The 20,945-nt window shown below is 43.8% G+C and overlaps 1 protein-coding gene across 4 annotated transcripts in view; it reads right to left on the minus strand.

Moving 5' to 3' along the window:
* Nucleotides 1–5,310: 5,310 nt before the first annotated feature.
* LOC146200173 (uncharacterized) overlaps nucleotides 5,311–20,945 on the minus strand; it is a 41,959-nt gene continuing 26,324 nt past the window's right edge. For all 4 annotated transcript variants that reach the window (XM_084595410.1, XM_084595409.1, XM_084595408.1 and 1 more), the window contains 4 exons: nucleotides 11,977–12,109; nucleotides 9,381–9,520; nucleotides 7,024–7,144; nucleotides 5,311–6,220 (listed from right to left, as the gene is read on the minus strand). In XM_084595410.1, the coding sequence (XP_084451536.1) occupies nucleotides 6,004–6,220; nucleotides 7,024–7,144; nucleotides 9,381–9,520; nucleotides 11,977–12,109 (611 nt within the window). In that variant the 3' untranslated portion in view covers nucleotides 5,311–6,003. The remainder of the gene's footprint in view (nucleotides 6,221–7,023; nucleotides 7,145–9,380; nucleotides 9,521–11,976; nucleotides 12,110–20,945) is intronic.

Raw genomic sequence — 20,945 nt, forward strand, 5'->3', positions numbered from 1 at the left:
CCTAGCAAGAAGGCCCAAAAGCGGAGGAAAACGCCGCCTGTCAGGCAGAGGACCAAGAAGGCGGTTGGCAACGGGGCAGATATCTTCGACCTCGATGATGAGGCACCGTCGACGCTAGTTGACGGAGAAGTCATGGAGCAAAACTTGTACGAGGCGTCTTCTGAGAGGGGTTCGTGCTCATCAGTCGCAATAGGCAGAGTCCTGCTTAAATGGGACACCGTGGTGGTAACATTGATGCAATGAGCCATGGGTGGAGTCGGGCCGAAAATGCGTCGTTGTATGTAGTTCACTCGTTGGTTTCCGCATATAAAGGGGCTCACTCAAAAAGCGGACGCGAACCTGACTGGAGCTCCTCTGAGAAATAATCTAATGGTCACGACGCTGATTTGTCCATTACCTTGCCTCTCTGGGGCCCGAACAGTGACCGAAGTGGTTAGGGTAGAGTGCACTCTGGCAAGAACTTCACCATCTACCGTTGGTTTCTGGGGTTCTACTTCGGCCTTGTTGGTGGCTGGCCCCTCAAACTGCGTTCACTGATTTTTGTTTTGTCTGGTCTACTGCTTTTCTGCACAAGGTTGCGGCAATTCGCGGTTTGCGCACCTTGGTTGTTTTATGTACATCTTTAGTTGGCTGTGCGGGGCTACTTATGTTGGAATGGTCCGAACAGAACATTGCACGAGGAAGGCGCTGAAGCAGACGCATTATTCGATAGGAGACGGACTTCTAGGTGTTGAGATGCACCCGGGCTATGCAAAATTCGTCTCCGAGCGTTTTAAGATCTTCATTAAGTCGTAGCCGCTAAATGAGAAGAGTTCCTCTTATTCAAGGAAGATAAATAAGAATGCAGAGCGCTAATGGTGAAGGTAATAAAAATCTGCGATGTACAAGATTTTATTTGCATGTCGGAAATATGAATACCAGTTATACTTGCAGGTTGCTGCCGCTGCCATCAATAGTAGGGGAAAAGTTCTCGTTTCTTGTCTTTGACCTCCAGCATTGTGTTTGTCGCCATTTTTATTTTTATGCATGCTTTCGCTGTTGGGAAGACACACTCGTGAAAAATAATGTGAGCCTGTGATAGCAGGAAAACATTACTCGTTTGTTGTCGTCCTTGACCTTCAGCAAAACAATAGTTTCTTTGTCGACGTTTTTTTTTTTTCATACTTTCACTATTGTGAAGGGAAACTCGTAATAGATGTGAGAGGCGACGAAAAATTAGTAAAGACGTTTGCATTTTTGTGTGCATTCCGCTAGTAAGATTGAAAATAATTTTTGATAATATACACTAACGATAGACAAGTTATAAATAAAAAGGCTTGCCATATATATTTACGTAGTAATCAATTAAGGGTGCTCAATATTTGTTCCCTTTTATGTTACTCAAGACTAAACAATATATTAATTATGATCGCTCGTAAGCAAATTGCAATGTGAAGAAATTGGGCGAAAATTAAAAGCCACCAAACAAGTTTTTTTTTCAGCTTTTTATTTACAGGCACCGACAGAATAATGTTGAAAATGACTGCCCCGACTGAACTGCATCGCTGCGCCCTCTGCCGGAACCTTTCTGCATCTGTACCTTTTTTTTTTTTTTTTTCGAAGAGTTTGCCACAAGGCATAAGTTTAGAAAGGGGGAATGGGATGCAGGAGATAGAAAGTTAAAAGAAGGAGTGCAGTCCAGTTGTGCTTATGAATTCGAGAAGGTTAGCAGTATAGCGATTGTCCATTGTCCATTTCTCATAATCACTATCGCGATTCCACCGCAGGCCCACCTTCATGATTATCCGTTGCCTGATGTACGATGTTGATGGACACGTCCACAACAAGTGGCGCACATCGCAGACGTCAGGTGGAGTGTCACAGTCAGGGCACTTGTCAGTCACTGGTAGGTCTTTTTCCCGCCATCGATGTCGAACAGATGGGGTCAGAGCCGCCCCTGCCCGGATCCGGCGCACTGTCACCTCCTCCTGCCGAGTAAGACTACGGGGGAGAGGGTGCGAACACGGAGGAATTAGAGCGCGTGTTCGGTGGCGCAGAACTTGCGAATCGGAAACGTGGGACAGGAACGGATCTGGGGGAAGAGGGGAAGGTGGTGGATCGTCTGATGTGTTTATATGCGTCATAGCATCTGCTTGTATGTTATGTGGGTCGCGAGCATGGCCGCGAATCCAGTGTATGCGAATAGGACATGGGTACTTTGAACATAGCAAATGTATGGACTGTGTTATTTGGAATGTGCGTCGAACGGCCTTAAGCTGTTTAAGGGCAGTGAGAGAGTCTGTGTAAAGATGAACTGCATTGAATGTAGGAACTGGTGGGAGGGAATGTATAGCATTGTAAATTGCTTGGAGTTCCAGTGCCAGAGGGGTGCACGTATCCGCGGTATATGTCACGTGAGTGTTGAGATGCGGATGAGAGGGACTATACACGGCAGTAACTCCTCGCTCTGCAGTATGTGATGCATCGGTATATAATATGCACCCTTCAGGCAGATGTGCGGGTGATACCGACGGGGAAGCAGTGGGGCGATTGTCCGTGAGCTGGCAGTACGACCATCTGTACCTGCACTGCGCTTGAAGGCTCTTTCACCACTCTAATCACGCCTTTGCTTTTAATTTCCTGCAATGAGATACAAATAGAATGTTCACTAATGCTTTTCCATTTATTTATATTGTGTTCTCTTTATTGTGTATAAGTGATATTTCTGTAAGGGCGTAGAGGCCGCGTCAAGCCGAATTCATTTGGCTTTTTGTCTGTACTCCCGTCATCTGTACATGCATAGATGCAAATAAAGAGGAATTGAAATAAGGGTCTCAAATTTCAGCAAGGATGTGCTATTAGTAATGCGTAGATACAAACCATTCCATTCCGTAATTATACGTGGAAAACATGAATGTCCAAAAGAACACTCGGTGCGGAAAGCATACTTTTTGAGTTCTTATGCTTGGAAGGTCTGCATTCTTCTAAGGATATACACAACAAGCTATTTGTGTTTAGTGCATTGCGTACTAACTGGAAGAGTAATTTTAGTCGTCCTAGTTTAGTGTGGCTTTGTAAAATAAGAATAGAGGCCTTTTAGAGTAAATGGGATGGCGGATCAGTGATTCTGTATATGCATTAAAAATAAATCTAACTTCCTTTCACTGTACTTTGATTTTTTTAAAAATAAGATTATGTGCATAGAAACAAAATTGCGTTACCATATTCGAGACTGGTATTATAAATGTGATATATTCTAATAGTTTTCTTTATGGTGGTGCTTTACGAAGTCGGCTTCTCAAAAAGAACAAACGTTTTAATGCAGCAGATACAATGCTACTATTATCCTTATGGTAGACACTGAGAATAATAATGAAGTTCTCATTATCACGGAGTACCATAATGTTACGTGGCGACAAGCGATGAAAACAGGAGAACAGAGGACAGAGAGAGAGAGAGAGAGAGAGAGAGAGAGAGAGAGAGAGAGAGAGAGAGAGAGAGAGAGAGAGAGAGAGAGAGAGAAAACTTTTAATGAGCATATAATCAGTAAATATTCGCAGGAGCTGGGTGGTCGGTGCCCCTAGTCCAGGGCTCCGCTGGCAGCAGCTGACTTGCGGACTAGCTGGATAATCCAGGCTTGCTGGTCCAGGTTGTCGCTGGTCAGGGCCGCCTCCCACTGCTCGTGTGTCGGGCATGGCACTATTAACGTTGGGTCGGGTTTGTCCTGGCATTCCCAAGAGATGTGAAAGAGTGTCGGGCTTGCACCGCACCAAGGACAGTAACTCGTGTATTTTGTTGGGCTTATCTTATTTAAAATTTGAAGATTAGGGAATGTGTTTGTTTGTATTTTTCTCCAGTCTATAGCGTCCGAGGAAGGAAGGTGTTTGTGTGGTGGTGAGAAAATTCTTCTTTCTAACCGTAGGTGTTCCAGCCTGTCGCCGTAGGGTCCTAGGAGAGGGGTGAGGTAGGGATGGGGATCCGCCCGGTTTGTGAGAGCTCGGGCTAGATCATTCGCTACCTCATTTCCTTCTAGGCCTTCGTGTCCAGGTGTCCATGTAATTGTGTGCGTCTGGGAGATGGAACGTAATATTGCACACGCTCTTTTGTGAGGTTTTCCGGCCAGGTAGTCCCTGCAGGCTGGTTGGGAGTCCGTCACTACGTGTGATGACTTATTTTGGTTGTCTTGCGTTTTTATGGTGATGGCTATTGCCAGTGATTCCGCTTCCGCAGGATCCTTGGCATAGATTGAAGCCTGAATAATTGGCCTCTTCTTGTGGTCAACTGCAGCTATTGTGAACTTGCCAGGTTCGCCGTAAGCTCCTATGTCCACGTAGACAGCTTCCGCGTCTTTAGACAATTGTTTTTCCAATGATTTGACTCTGGCTTTCCTTCGACCCTTTTGTAACTCATGGTGCATGTGCTTGGGTATAGGGTTCACATAGATGTTGTTTCTTGTGGATGTCGGAATTTGTGATTTGATCTCAGAAGTTCTTAGTGCCTGCCATAGCCCTAGTTTTGACAGGATTTCCCTACCCGCCTGCGTTGTTGTTAGGCGTTGTTTCTGACTCTCTAGAACCGCCTCCTTGAGCTCCTCGAAGTTGTTGTGCACTCCGAGTGCCCAAAGACGTTCCGTTGATGTTGTTGGCGGGAGGGTTAGGGCCGTTTTATAGGCTCCTCTTATGATATAGGCTTTATAGGCTCCTCTTAGGACAGAGAGAAGATGCTCGATGGTCGTGAGAAGACGTATAAGGAATATATTAGCGGGCCCAGCGAGCGCGCTCCTGCCCGCGCCACTGCCCTCTTCTTCTTTCTTCGTCCGTAACATGACTCGGGGTCACCGAGCGATCGTCCCCGATCGTAGACGAGGAAGCTTACCGATGATGATTCCAGGGCATGATGATAGGCGTGTCTGGATTTGAAGAAGAGGAAAAAAAGAATAGAACGGCTTGCCGGCACGATGATTCCCGATGAACCTTGGCCCAAGACACTCTCGGGCCACACATTACCACGACTCGATGGCGGAGGCCAAGCACGCACCGCATAGCATAGGCCGGGGAGGATGTGTTGCGGTGTTTTGGGTCGTGGGATAAGACCGAATAATTTCAACCACCTGCAGATTTTTAACGTGCACCCACATTGCACAGTACACGGGTGATTTGCATTTTGACCAAATCAAAAATTGTCCACAGCGGCTGGGATAGATTTCTGGTCTCTCGGATCAATAGACGGTTTAAATTAACTTGCAGTTTATTTATACGTTTCATATTTTATGAAAATAGAGCAGCGCATTCCAGAGGAAAACATAAATGAGAACGACAGGCCACACGAAAATATGTTAGAAAAAGAAGACAAGATTTTAAAACTTTATTCATAAAGAATTCCTGCCTACTGCCCCAGCATATAGAAACCACTAATATTAGGGGCCTTACAGGCGTCCTCTTTTGCCGGAAGTTATCTCCGTGACTTGCTTCTCGGTGATGATCTTCGGCACTCCGGAACTCCGCATTGCCTTACCCAGTATGAACACTGCTATTAACATTGCTATCTGTTATGTGTACTGGCGCATTTTTTGTGTGTAATGTGTAGAGAGCTTCTTCGGGAATGAACCGCACTTTCCACACACATTAAAATGATATTGCCTGCCCCCTTTTCCCTCTTTTCGATAAAGAAACAGCTACCGCTACGAAAGAAACCATTTTTGAACTGTATACACTATCACAGCAACCGCCTTACATGTCAAGGTTGCTTGGAGTCTGAAGTGCCGATTAGACCAGTTGTGCATCGCACACTTCATTCAACACAGCGGCAACATGAACCAGCCTTGAAGAAAACCGTCACTCGGAACACGTCCCCAGGTCTTTTACCTTCTATGAGGCCTCGGTCTGTCAGTGTGGCGCACCACTCAGTGTGCAGCGTTTAAGAGGTCGAGTGAGAAAATGTGGACCACCTTCTTGACTCAGTGGACAGTTAGTGGACTGTCTGGCGGAGTCTCTTTTAGGGCAGTCTCTTTTGTAGCCGGAGATTCTAGGCATGTCTGGAGAACACCAATGCCAATACGATGGACAGGAAGGCCGCCAGACTGGATCCCGTTTTAGCAGCTTTGTTGCCGCTGTACCCGGGCACAGACTTTTCGAAGAAGGTGTCAAGGAACATCTGCACTGGTTTGATGGTGGCACTTTCACACGCCTTGGTAAAGTTTCGGGACAGCTGAATGCACTTGGGTAGCTCAGTGCGGAATGTCCTGGGATACACCATAGAACAGAGTAAATATATGAACGTAAACACTTAAACTAGAAAGCTCAAATCAAATGCATAATTCGCTTAAGAAGTAATGAATAAACTTTAGAATAGGCTGAAAAATATTTGTTCTACTTGTGTGTCGGGCTAAAGTGGATGTAAAAGAGGGATAAAATACTGTTTCATAGACGCTCCAATAGTATTGAGGGTAGACAGCGCAAAAAAAAACAAAACGAGGACATCAGAATAATTTACTGCACTCCACTGAAACTATTGATATTAGGCCCTTGTAAAGAAATTATGGGAACTAGAGATCAATTTATCCTGGAAAGATAAATGAAATTTCATTATTCTGCTGAGTTTCTCACTATCATCGGCCGATCGCGTTTTGTGCAGGTCTAATAAAACTTTCACAGTAAATATAGTCGGCAACTGATCCTCCTAGAGAAGCTCCTTAGTCCGTTGAGGCTCCCGTTTAGCGTCTCTAAAGTTCAAAAAGCACCTTATCTGAAAGAACCCCTTCTGACATTAGAACACACGATGTTTTAACGAAATATTTGTTTCCCATAAAGAACAGTGGTTAGCAAGAAAGGAAAAAGAGTTCCCATTATTCAATTTTTGCTGTGTCGAGGCAGCTTCTGTTGAAATTGGCTTTAAAACTTGACCTTCTCCCCTTCAAAGACTAGTTATTTGTCTATCTAGTATTTCACAAAGGACTTAAGACGTAACAAGTATGTTTCTACTAGCGAACAGTTAGCCGCCATTGTGAAAATAATAAAAAATGTGAAAATAAAAATAAACACGCACTGTAAATCATTCGGCGTTCGCTTCGAGGTGAAAAATTCTAGGCGGGTAGCAGTCAAAGGAATGCGTTCAACGCAGCCCGAGAACTTTTCCCAATTCCAGCACTGAAACATCTCCGGTGCCTCTGCAGAAAGGAAACACACATCTATTAGAAGCATGGGTACAGATTATCACTCCCTGAAAGTAGGATGTGAAAGAAGGAATGTACTCTACGGCAAAGATTAGGGCTAAATCACGAGTCATCCCGGTTCGAAACATCGTCGCTTCAGGGAAAACTTTCGCCGTACAGAACCGGCCCCCATTTTACATTCTCTGCATTTCATCATTACTAGCCTGCACTCTTGCGTGGCTTTCAATTTTACCACCACTGGTACCTCGCTTCATTTTTAGCAGGGAAATATCACTCGAGTGCGAGCCAGAAAATGGGATAAACATGATTATTTAAGCACCAAGTTGCCCAGGGACTTAACTACACACTGTCGTTTGCCCAACAGGTCTAGAGGATGACGGATACTGCAGTTACAATTAGCTTTGTTTGTATTGGTTTGACTTAGGTTTGGGGTTTAACGTCCCAAAGCGACTAAGGCTAAGAGAGACGCCGTAGTGGAGGAATCCGGAAATTTTGAGCACCTGGAGTTCTTTAACGTACACTGACATTGCACAGCACATGGACGTCTGACTTTTCGCCTACATCGAGAAGCGGCCACCGAGCGCCTGAACCACTGCGCCACCTTGACAATTAGCTTTTTATAAACCTTACAGCAGCTGTACCATAGCCAGGCCTAAATAATAATAATTAGGTACGAGAAATTGTGGCGATGCTCCTGCAAATTCACAGTTCTCTCACACCGAGTGGGACCTGTATGCTTTTTAAACTTTTGACCTGACTCATGGCCTGTGCCGCAGCCTTTGCAAGCCACCACAGCGCCCCCCCCCCCCTCCACCCCCCAAAAAGAAGAAAAATGGGTTGTGTATATGAAGTGGTTAAGAAAAATGGCCTCAAGAATATATTATTCGTTTACGCTAAGCATTGCATCAAAAAAGAGAAACAGTGCTTCGCTAAGGAGGCGCCTCCCCATATCTCTCCGCTTCTTCTACCAGGGTTCGCTGATATGTCCTACCATTCTTCATTCTCCGCAAGCCCTTTAGTTTTTCATTCCTCCTTTCATAAACGTTATCATAATAACGAGATTTAAAAAGGTTCCCTACAGGAGGTGCTCAAGTGACGTCACGGACGCCATTTTGGTAAGTCCAGCTTCAGCAGTGCAACAGGAGCAGGCGATGACAAGGAGATTAGATATGTCTGCAACATTTCACCGTGCTGCGCGGCAACAAAACTATGGACGCCATGGCGTCAATGAGGTCAATAGTCCCTTAAACATTAATCTCTGCTCTCTGACGTATAAAGTCACAATGTGCCCAGCCAAGTAGAGATTTCTTGATAAAGTAGTTCTCGTTGTTTTCGATAAACCAACACATATCACAAGGGTAATGCAGGAGCCATCTACATTGCATCATACGCTGTCCAGATTACATAAGTGTGACTCTTGTGAAGATCGCTGAGCAGATTAGTATTGTGCCGGCACAACATCCATGACCTACCTATCCTGTTTGCTAGTGACAGAGAGGTTAAATGCTAGGCCATGATATCCAATAATGGCGGAGGCGCTCGGCATAACTGAATGGGGACTAAAAAAGCGCAAACGGCATAATCGAATGATGACTAAAGAGGCTTAAACGGCATATCTTTGCTAACCGCTTGCCACAAGGATTTGAATTTTTGGTTTTTGGTGTAGTTTAACAGCATAAAGCGCTGTGTCATACCTAAGTGTTCGGACAATTAAGAATCTCAGCGGAGGTACTACCTACACTAATTTGAAGGCAGAGTCAAGTATAATTAACTTTATACACAAACGATAGCGGGAACTGGCAATAATGAACCTAATGTTAATGTAGTTTGATTTTCATATCTATTGACCAGAAATAAGAGACATCCTTAAACCAACAGAACTAACAGCAGGGATTCTTAACATATATCATAGACATAGAAGATGAGTTATTCGAAACTCTTAACTCTGAAGATGAAACTTTTCTGGGCCTGCTGTACCAGGTCGAGATAGTGGGAGACGTGGTGCTCAATGAGAGAGCTGCTAAAATTTCTCTCTGCATTTGAGAAGACCAACGAGCTCGATATGAATATTATGCGCTTCACGCTTCAAGTCTTGACTGCGGTGATTGGTACACTCGAGGCAAAAACAAAATGATATGGATGCGCTTAAACGATGGCTGCAAGTGATATTGCCTGCGCTTGTTCGACTTTTGTGGTGCGAGTTGGATCGTGGACAAGATGAGTTGCCTACTTTTAAGAAGGTCTCCATTGTTGGCACAGAGTGCATCTATGGCGGCTGCCAGTGAGTCTTCTACAAGAGCCAGAGCCTTCCTCGTCTCATCGGGACATTCTGGCGCTGCATGGAGGTCGGTGCAGGGCTCCTTCTTGCCACTGAAAGAAGGATCAATGATCAGCTTTCTGGCCATTCACATTACAGCTTCTTATACAGGTCTTGAAGCGCACTAGCCATTCGCACGAGAAATCATCGGCGCGTCATTATACTCTTCATAAACCATCCTTAATTCGCCTCGGGTACAGCACCGCAAAACATATTGCTACATATTGCTAAGAACAGGTAAGACACGGCTTCCTAGAATGACAAAGTGGAAAGCAAGGAAAGTGAAAAACATTAGGAATGGTAGGAAGCTAGGAAGAAAGGTGGGATTAGGGGCATTTTCTAGGGCTGGGAGGCCTCTTGCGGAAGCAAGGCAGAACTAACTGGAGACAAAAGACGCTGTTGTTGGCTAAGAATTTCGCCTGGACGGCAATAATTCTTGTAGCAGCAACGTGGCATGCATTCTCCTACTGAATGAACGCTGCTGCGACTATGAAAAATACGCGTAAGGTTTCCTAACCTTTTAGGCAGAGGAGAAAGCCATTCCAGAAAAGCAATTTTAAGAGTTTTCAAATCATTGCACAAGGGCGCTAAATTCCTCATTTTGTATGGTTGGTTGGTTGGTTGGTTCACAGGAAAGGAAAGGCGCAGTAACTGTCACACTTGCTCTGTGGACACCTGAACCGCGCCGTAAAGGAAGGGAGGAAGGTGGGAGTGAAAGTGGAAAGAGAGAAAGGGGAGCCGTAGTGGAGGGCTACGGAGTAATTTCGACCACCTGGGGATCTTTAACGTGCGCTGACATCGCACAGCACACGGACGCCACTTCGTTTCGCCTCCATCGAAACGCAGCCGCCGAGGTCGGGTTCGAACCCGGGAACTCCGGCACAGTAGTCGGGCGTCTTACCACTGCGCCACCCCATTTATTACATACTGGAAATGAGATGTTTTGGATTATTTTCTTTTGTTTATATGTGCCTTATCAGGAGAACATTTAATATAACAGGGCATTAAGGTTCACGAGGAATTAGGTACGATGTCTGAGCGATCATAAATCTGCTGAAGGCATGTATTCTATATATAGGTCTGTTCGCTCCGCTACTGTCCATGGCATTGATATTGAGGTCGTGTTTCACAATATTCCTAGTGTATATTTATGCTTTGTTTGCTAAATGTTTGAGTAAGCATTATATACAGATAAAATCTGCTCTAAATGTTTCAGAGACCAAAATCGCCTGCAAGGCTTGTAGTGTGCAAATATTTGCTCATCTCGCTGACTATAAATACATCAGGTAAAAAGACTACAGCACATTTTACATGCGCGAGTCAACTTCCGCCTAAAGAGATCTAATCGTTTGGAGATCACCAGTAAGGCTTAGTTATAGTGTTTCAAGTATCATACAAGCACCTGAATTAGCTCATGAAATCGCGGTAATTCGATGATCGAACAAAGACTGGTTGCATTTTCCAGGACTTACGTTAAGCTTTCAACTTTAAGAAGAAAACTGATAAAAATAAGGTTTCGTGATTTAAAAGGTAAAAATAAGCCCAAATAATCAATGCGGAATAACCTGTTTATTAAAAACATTGTGTTGTACTCAAAGACCTAAACCACGTGGGCTCATTTCCCTTTTCAAGGCGGCCGGTGTTTGACCGACCCCGTCTTTTTTATGGACTAAAATTATATAAATGTTAGAGTGTCATGTTTCGTGAACCTATGTGTGCATGGTTAACAAAACAAAACAAACAAACAAACAAACAAACAGTTTAGAGGTCAGTAAAATACTGAACTAATTGCATGATCTATGAGCAGATGTTGATTGAATGTTTAATCAGTGTTGATTGTACGGGACTAACGAATATTGAATATGAAATGCGAAACAGCAGGCATTCTTTTTGAAGGTATATTCACCGCCTTGAGTTTGTTTTTACTTTTCACTCTGGAGCAGTGGAAGTTTTCACGAGAAATGTTATTTGTTTGCTATCCTAATATTGTATTTAACTTTGTACAAACCCTTTCATTTCAATGTGCTGACTTCTGCGACGACGGTAGGCTTTTTAAATTGAATATTTAAATAGCTTTCCGGTTTCCTGATAGCAATAGTGCCGTTCACAAACGCTTTTTAAATGTCTGAATGCGCCTGCTTTAAGTGAAGTCCTGAAGTGACATTAGGATCCAGGTTGGAGTGCTCGCTAAACTAGGCCGCTCTGTTTAGTTGAAAAATTATGAAATAGGCGCTGGGTTATGTATATTCTGTAATGCGACGAGTTAAGGAATGTCTAGAATGCAGGCACAAAACAAATGTTTTTTTTTGCGTAATATACATTATTGTTAAGTATGAGAAGACGGAACCAGCAGACAAGTTTACTATTGTATCAAAGACAGCACCCTTCAGCAAATGCAGTGCTACGCTCTTTGAAGGAAGAAAGCCCCAGGGCTGCCAAAAAGGTCGGTAATCTTCTGGCGCTTGTATATCTGACAAAAATGCAGTGATTCGTCAAACCTTGAGCTTACCTGCAGATAGCTCTGAAGGCGGTGTCAATATCTTGCTGAGTCTTTGCGTTCGCAATAGCTTCAAAGTTTGGTGTGAGACAGTCGATAACTTCGTTCTCCTGGCAAGCTTCGTTGGGGTTGAGTCGAGCACCATCTGCGAAAATGTTCAGCAATAACGTCCCTCACCCGATGAAACCTCTCCAGAGCCTGATTTAGCCTGGTCTTACAGAACCAAATTATAGAAAGAATAAGGATGCGTTTGTAGCAGGATGGTGGTCGAGGTACCATGGCCATCCTTTGTTACAACAAAACGTTTTTAATGGATGAGCCAATGGGTCGACATAAATGAATGACTAGTTCACGAGATACCTTGCAGGTTTCACCCGCAAAAAAGAAAGATGCATTTCACAAAAAAGCGGTAAACGTCGTTTTTCTAATTGCGAAAGGTTTCTAGCTCGGAGCCCCACCGCACACACGCAAACATTTTGTCAAATATCAGTGTTTACGTAATTAATCTATGCGGCATGTTTTCTTTGCAAATAAAAAAAAAAATCATTTTTATTTCTGCCGGTTCGTGGCGAACTGCAAAGAGGCTCGTTTCAACCCTGCATATGGCAAGATGCTTTGGAACTTGAGTCTTTTTCTCAGCATGCCATGGGTCTACCCTATTTTCGATAGCAATGAAAGTTCTACCGTAGTAATGTTTTCTCAAGAGTTCTTAATTATCTGCGAAAAAAAGAAAAAAAACATTAAATGCGAGTAACTTTAGTTGAAATGAAATAAAATCCTTCATCTTCGTTTTATCTATAACATTTCCTAGAACTATCCTCAATATTCCTTAAATATAAAGCGTCAAAAATGGTTGCATTAGGTATCTCAAATTTATAATTTTCAATAAATAAGCGAGTTGATTGTTTTGTTCAACAGAATTTCTTCAGGACACGTTTCGACAAAAAAACCGCTTGAAATTAAAATTGCTCCAACAGAACCTGTTTTAATTTTGCTTTTTGAAATATCCACAGCTCTCTCAAAGGTAGTAAATCCTTTTTAGCATTTTAGAGGTGCTCATAATTGCCTCAAACGAGACATATTCCTAAGCATAGAAAGGTGGATTAGTTGGGTTTCAGTACAATGTGAGACATTATTCCAGCGCCCCAAAAAACACATGGACGACGGTAGAACAGACACTACGAAGTCCGGTGATGTATCTGACATATTCGGAGACACATTCGTTATTTTGCGCAATTTCTCGGGAATATGCCATTTATAGTATAACATTTTCTTTACCTTATTTTATTTTAATCATTTTTGGTTTGGCATGCAGTCACTTGTTTAAAGTAATAAAGCTTTGTCCCGTAATAAAATAATTATCATTGATATGTGCTTGAATTCGGTTTTTAGAATGTGCGTTTATGTACCGTGGTGAGCAAAATTAAGAAACCTCCCGTGTTTCTACAAGGAACTGTCACCGAGAAATTGTCTTGTGTTCTGAAGGCAATATTTCTCTCACGTGGAGTCTAAAGGCTCGAAGAACGTGTGTGTGGGTACGGTAAAATTTCGACAAGAAATACAGGACAGTCATTGATATTGGCACCGTGTTATACACCACGGGTCCGCAACTAAACCATAGGTGCTCCGCCTTGAGGCCATGACGTGATGGCGGCTTGTGGCTTCCTGAGCAGCCTCTACATTGAGAAATGAACATCGACGCATCATTTGCATTATGATCACCTGTTTTGTCATCATTCATCTGTCTTGTGAACGACGTATTAGGTCCCGGAGTTCCCGTGACCGCCGCGTGCCGGGGCCACATGTTTTAGCCATCACGTTTTAGACCTATCCTTTAAAGCTCCTTCTGAAACTAGGATGCAGCGGGGGTGGAGACTTATGACCTATCCTTTAAAGCTGCCTCTGAAAGTAGGATGTAGCGGAGGTGGCCACTTATCGCCGCAAGAAGCCCAGGACGCTCTTGTGTAAAATATCTTCCCCACTGCGAATTAGCCGGAGAGGCCCCGTTGGCGGCGGTGCCTTCAATTTATTGAATGAACTTCCACATTTATCCCGTATTAACGGTGGGCATTTTTGCTGTTGTCTACGTTAATAAATTGTAATAAAATTAGTGATATAAATAATAAGAAATGCAAATTTATTCTTTTTCAAAAGTAATCTTACCTAGACAACAGTTCTCGTCTTAACATGCCCGTATAGAAAGGCACGTTTCAAGCTTTCACAATACGCTCGTGATCAGGCTTTTTCTTCGAAGTTGCGATTTGATAAGCTTTTCGTAAATAACAAGTGGTTTCTCTATGATTGTGAACATGACCGAGTTGTTGAGCTTAGGGAATAGCAAAAAGGGAGGCAACTGCCCGCTCACCAGCATGGGCCTGATCGTCATTCTACGCCTTCGGTATCATCAAATTTTGAATTGACAATTCTCATCGTGAATTGCAGGAGTATAAAAAATAAAACTGATGAATTTGCTGCCCATGCTTCCTCCGTTAAGCCTCATGTTATAATTGGCACTGAATCGTGGCGGGATGATTCCGTTCTGAGTCCGGAAGTTTTCCTAACTGGTTATAATGTGTATCGTCGAGACCGACACTTGCATGGTGGAGGGGTATTTCTACTTGTTAAAAATGCTTTCGCTCTTCAGCAATAACAGCGCCCCTAGTTGGCTGCGAATCAGTGTGGTGTAACCTACGCCTAAGCAATGGAAGGGACCTGATTATTGGTTCCGTCTACCGTCCCCCTTCCGCTACCAACCCTGACATTTTCAGGTCATGTATGATTTCTTGCTTGGCTTAAAAAATGACTTTCTGTTTGGCGGGGATTTCAATATGCCTGATTTTAAATGGGCTGACTACAAACCTCTTCGTACGAATCAATCTTCATTGTCTTTGGCCTTTTGTGAATTTAATTACTACTAATGATCTATATCAGTACGTCACTGAGCTACTCGGGAAACTCAGCACTCATCTTCAGTGTTAGATTTACTCTTCTGTAACCGACCATCGGTAGTGCGCGGCACTGTTATTATACCAGGAATAAGTGATCACAGTTGTGTTGTTGCTAATGTTAGGCATTTTCCTTATTTAATTCCAAAAGGTCTCCCTAGGAAAGTCTTTGTTTTTACTAGGGGCGATTATACATCAATGAATAACGAACTTGCTTCCTTCCTTCCCAATTTTATCACTCTAAGTCAGAGTTCAGACTGCATTTCACTCTGGGAGGTATTAAAAAATAAATTGGGCAGCCTAATTGATAAATACATCCCAACAAAACTTCTTTCTGGTAAGCGGCGCCGCGACAAACCATGGATCACGCGACAAATCAGACGGCTTGTCAGGAAAAAACATCGCCATCTTCAATCGTATAAAAAGAATCGTTGCCCTGCTGTATTGCAGTCAATTCGGATCCTTGGCAGTACATTAAAAACTGAAATTAAAGCTCATAAGGATAACTTCTTTAATAATCTGGGTTATAAACTGCGTAGTAATCCCAAGGAATTGTGGACGTTTCTGAAACACAACGGACGCGAACCAGTCGGAATCCCAAACTTAGACGTCGATGGTGACCTTGTTACTTACTAACGGTGATAAAGCTTGCCGCTTTAATGCATATTTTCAGTCTGCCTTTGCGCCAGCGTACATCGGAGAACTTCCGAACACTTGTGAATCTATTACCGAAACCATGCCTGAAATTGTTTTTAATTACCAGGGTGTTTTAAAACTGCTTAATGACATCAGTGCATAAAAGTGGTTCGAAAATGTCTGTTGTTAATTACCGACTCATTTCTCTGACTAGCGTGTGTTGTAAAACATTGGAACATATAATTTACAGTGCAGTCATGAAACACCTTGACTCTCATGACTTCTTTACGCCAGTTCAGCATGGCTTTACAATGGGTTTTTCCTGTACCACCTGTACTTGAGTTCAGTAATAATCTGTTTTCCTCTTTTGACCACGGATATCAAATTGATTGTGTATTTCTGGATTTAAAAAAAAAAAAAAAAAACTATTGATTCTGTACCTCATGGGCTATTATTACATAAGTTACGTTGTCTTGGTCTGCATCCCAATATCATCGACTGGCTTCATTCATATCTCCAGGATCGCATGCAGCGTGTTGTAATTAACGGTTGTCACTCCGATTCCGTAAACGTCTCCTCAGATGTGCCCCAGGGGTCTGTCTTTGGACCCCGCTTTTTTCTCATTTTTATTAATGATGTTGTTCTTGACCTCATCTGCCAAGTTCGGCTATATGCTGACGACTGTGTGCTTTACCATGTCGTGGAAAGTTCTTCTGACGCAATAAAACTTCAGCGAGACTTAAATTTTATCCAGTACTGGTGCTCAAAATGGCAAATGTCTTTGAACATTTCAAAATGCAAACTTGTCTCGTTCACTCGTAAGCGTTCCCCTCTACAGACCTGCTACTCAATAAATAATGTTCTCCTGCAAAAAGTTTCTGAATATAAGTACCTCGGCCTATATTTCACATCTAACCTTACGTGGACGAGACAAGTTGAGCATATTACATCGAAAGCCTGCAGAATGTCTAATTTTTTAAAGCGTAATTTCAGCAAAGCGCAGTCAAATGTCAAGCAGCTCCTGTATTTCACTTACATAAGGCCAATTCTTGAATATGCATGCCCTGTATGGGATCCCCAGTTTATTTACTTACCTGACATGCTCGAACGCGTCCAAAATAATGCTGCCAGATTTGTGTCTAACAATTATAATTTTTCATCTAGTGCCACGTCTATTAAACATCATCTCGGTTGGGAATCTTTAGCTTACCGCAGAAAACATTTCAGACTGCAGATCATGTATCGCATTTATTTTGGAAAGTTCAGCATTGACAAAGACCTGCTTCAACCTCACTTTTTATCTAGACGACTTGATCATCAGTGGAAGATCCGCGAAATAAAATGCCGGACAGATGTGTATACAACCTCGTTTTTTCCACTGACGATCAATGAGTGGAACCGGCTGCCAGCTGGCATCACTGAGTGTTGCACTGAAAATTAATTTCGGGATTTTTTATCGGATGTGTGACGTGGCGCCCAGTTCTCTTGCGTGTGTTTCCTTCATTAATTTGTTTTTGAGTGTTTTCATCACTTTGTTCGTCGCGCAGTTGCCCCCTTTAGATACATGTTTCTCATTCTGCATTATCACTTGTGTCGTGTTATTTTCTTCATTTTTATGTATTTTATCACTGGCGTTCCCAGCAAGGTTATTTGTCATCTCCCCCCCTGCAATAATGCCTTTGGGCGCTGCAGGAACCTGTAATAAATAAATAAATAAATAAATAAATAAATAAATAAATAAATAAATAAATAAATAAATAAATAAATAAATAAATAAATAAATAAATAAATAAATAAATAAATAAATAAATAAATAAATAAATAAATAAATAAATAAATAAAATCACTGGACGTGTAGTAAGTGCGAACCTTTTTTGCTACCCATACAGAAAGTGTTGAAATACCAATCGCGAAAAGTACCAGGCAATGAGAGACGATATCTCCTGTAAAGTTCAAGGCGTGCTTGCAGGAGGTGTTCAGAGTAAAACATAGGGAGGCCTTCGAGAAAAGGATAGAATCTGGGTAAAAATTTTAATGAAAATGATTAGGAGGTTGTAGCGGCGGTTGGAGTCCTCAGTCCGGAACCCCATTGGCGTAGGCTGCTGTCCGCGCTCTTCCGATGAGTTCTTTTTGAACCCTTGCGTCCGAGCTGGTCAGAGCTGCCTCCCACCCCTCCTGCGTTGGCTGGTTATTAATAGTGACAGTCTGATTTCGCTGGCATGCCCACACCATATGGTATAGGTCCGCCTTCTCCCCGCAGAATTTGCATTGTGAGTCAAATGACTCTGGATCTATTGCGTGTAGTCTGCGTGGATTGTTAAAAGTGTTGGTCTGTAGCTTGCGGAGGTGTATCTCCTCCCCTTTGTCTAGTGTCTTTGCCGGTGGAGGGTAGACCCGGCGAGATAATCTTAAGTGCTGAAGTATTTCGGTGTAAGTTAGCAATGGGATAGGAGGTTCCACGAGATCCGTATTGGGTGCCCGGGGGAGAAATGCTCGGGCTGAGGCGTGTGCGCTCTCGTTCCCTGGGATGCCCTGGTGACCTGGTACCCATACTAAGTGTTTATCCATGGGTTGGTAGCCACGGGTGTAACTATCTTGCAGGATTTTAGCTGCTAGCGGTGCAATCCTGCCCCTGAGGTAATTGCGATATGCTGTCTGTGAATCTGTAAGAATGTATTCTGAGGTAGTGTGTGTCGCAGCTAGGGCAATTGCCACTTCCTCCGCGGCCAGTGTGTCATGGCTGTGTAATATTAGTCCATCCACTGTTTTATCTTGGTGTACTACCGCAACGGCCGCCATTCCCTGTTCAGGACCCGCAGCATCGACATAGAACACGCCCTCGCGCCCGCCGTAGTGCCTTTTTATAGCTTCCGCTCGTGCTTGTCTTCTTGGCTGGTGAAAGTCGGGGTGCATATTCCTCGGTAATGGAGTTCCCTTGAATTGTCCTCTCCATGAGGCTGGGATGTCGCTTTTAGGGTCTAGCTGTTCGGGGCAATTGATGTTCAAATCGTTCAAGACTTGTCGGCCAGTCAGAGTCGTGGAGAGTCGTACCACCTGCGCCGTGAGGTGTGCCTCAATCAGCTCGTCTACCGTGTTGTGGACGCCCAGTCGTAAAAGCCGGTCCGTCGATGTCGTAAGAGGGAGGCCCAGGGCCTTCTTGTAGGCTGTTCTGATTATGACGTCGAGGTTCTTGATGTCAAACTTCTTGAGACGAAGGTAGGGTGCCGCATAGACGATGCGGCTCACGACGAAGGCCTGCACCAGTCGGAGAGTATCTTCTTCGCGCATCCCTGATTTCCGCGTCGTTATTCTGGCGATCATCCTGCCGACTTGCTCGCTCACGAGGCGGAGTTTCTGGATGGCGAGGTGGTTGTTGCCCTTGTTATTGATGCATAGACCCAGTATCTTAACGGTCTGAACTTCCTTTATGGGTGAGTTGTCAACGTGGATGTCGATCGTGGCCTGATTTTTGTGCTGGCGGAAGACTAGGAGTTCACATTTTTCGGGAGAGCAGGTTAGTCCACACGCTCGTGCATAATTCTGAACTGTTGTTGCCGCTGTTTGTAGTTGTTCTTCCATCATTCCCATACTACCCCTAGTTGTCCAGATGGTTATATCGTCAGCGTACAGGGCGTGTCGTATGCCCTGTATCTGATTTAGAAGAGGTGGAAGATTGCGGAGTGCAATATTGAACAGAAGTGGGGATAATACTGCCCCTTGCGGAGTGCCTCTCGTGCCCATCTTCACTTGCTTTGTTTGTTTAGTGCCGATGCTGATGTTGACTGTTCTGTCTTTAAGGAAATCATAGATGTATGAGTAGACTCGCTGGCCACAGTTGGTGGTCTGGAGATTTTGGAGGATTGTGGAATGTTTGACATTGTCAAACGCTCCTTTGAGGTCGAGGGATAGAAGTGCTCGGTCACTGTTTCTGCGTGCTGGATCAATGACTTCGCGTTTGAGTTGCAGAAGCACATCATGGGTGGACAGATGTGCTCTGAATCCAAACATCGTGTGTGGCAGTAGCTCGTTGTTCTCTAGATAGTTGGAGAGACGTGCGTGGACTGCCTTTTCCATGAGTTTGCCTGCGCACGACGTGAGGGATATGGGGCGTAGGTTTTCAATGCTGATTTTCTTGCCGGGTTTGGGGATAAAGTGTACATTGGCTGTTTTCCATGCCTGTGGAATGGTGCCGATGCGCCAGCATTCGTTAACGTAATCCGTAAGTTGCTGCAGTGCCTCCGTGCCGAGGTTGGTTAGAAGTCCGACCGTAATTTTGTCTTGTCCCGGGGCTGTACCTCGGCGCATATCTGCTAGTGCTGCTATGATTTCTTCTAAAGTGAAGTCTTTATCTAGGTCTTCGTTCGGTTCCCCCCGGTATTCTGGATTTGAGGGTTCTGCGTCTCTCGAAGTGCAGATATAGCGACGCGTGAGTTCATCCATGAGTTCATCATCCGTGCCTTGAAAGTTGTGTAAGGCTCGATGCAAATTTCTACGTTGTTCACTCTTCGATTTCGGTGGATCAATTAGGCATCGGAGAAGGTTCCACGTAGTCTTGCTGTCTAGGCGACCTTTGAGGGATTCGCACCTTTTTAGCCAATTGGTGCGAGCGAGGTCCCATGCGTATTGGTCTGCTTGAGTAGTTAGCTTCGCTATTCGAATTCTGAGTTTTCGATTGTGCCTTTGTTTCTTCCACCGTTTTATGAGACTACGCCTAGCTTCCCAAAGGTGTAGAAGATGGTTGTCAACAGCTGGGTGGTCCTCCGTGGTGGCAAGGGTTTTTGTGAGGTTTTCTTTAAGGTCGAGAATAGATGAATGCACCAGAAAGATCGGCTTTGCTTGATTTTTTAAGTAACAGAGAAGATGTTTTGCAGTGGTCAAGAATGATGGTTCTAAACATCCTTCTGTCGAAAACTGAAGTAATGTCACAATGTCTAGGGAGGGAAAAGCAAGCTAGGGAACGAAGCCTCCACGTTTCAGCCCCATAGGTGAGTACAGATATGATGCAGCTATTGTATACTTTCCTCTTAAGCGATACCAGTAAGCAGGGAGAAGGTAGCGGGAAGTTTTTGACCATCTGTATTTTGGCTGAAGGAAACTGATGTCGTTGCAATTCATCCACCATAAAAAGCAGAGGAATGTCTGGCAGATGTAATTTGATATTTCCTTGGCTAGTGTTCTACATAACACGGGTATCAGGGTGTTCAGCTATTTGAACATGTCACTTCGTGCGGAACACCTCAGATGAATGCTGTGGCCATTTAAGACTAGCGTCACGCCAACTTCAAATTGTAATAAATTCGCCTACGCTCTGCAAAACGCACTATTAGAATAATTTAATCTGGACGTGGAAGAGGGCGTAGCTCTACAAAATAGTGCAGCTACCGATTATGGAGCAGAATA

The sequence above is a fragment of the Amblyomma maculatum genome, chromosome 2, assembly GCF_055883805.1.
Source record: "Amblyomma maculatum isolate TAMU_Amacu chromosome 2, ASM5588380v1, whole genome shotgun sequence".
NCBI lineage: Eukaryota > Metazoa > Arthropoda > Arachnida > Ixodida > Ixodidae > Amblyomma > Amblyomma maculatum.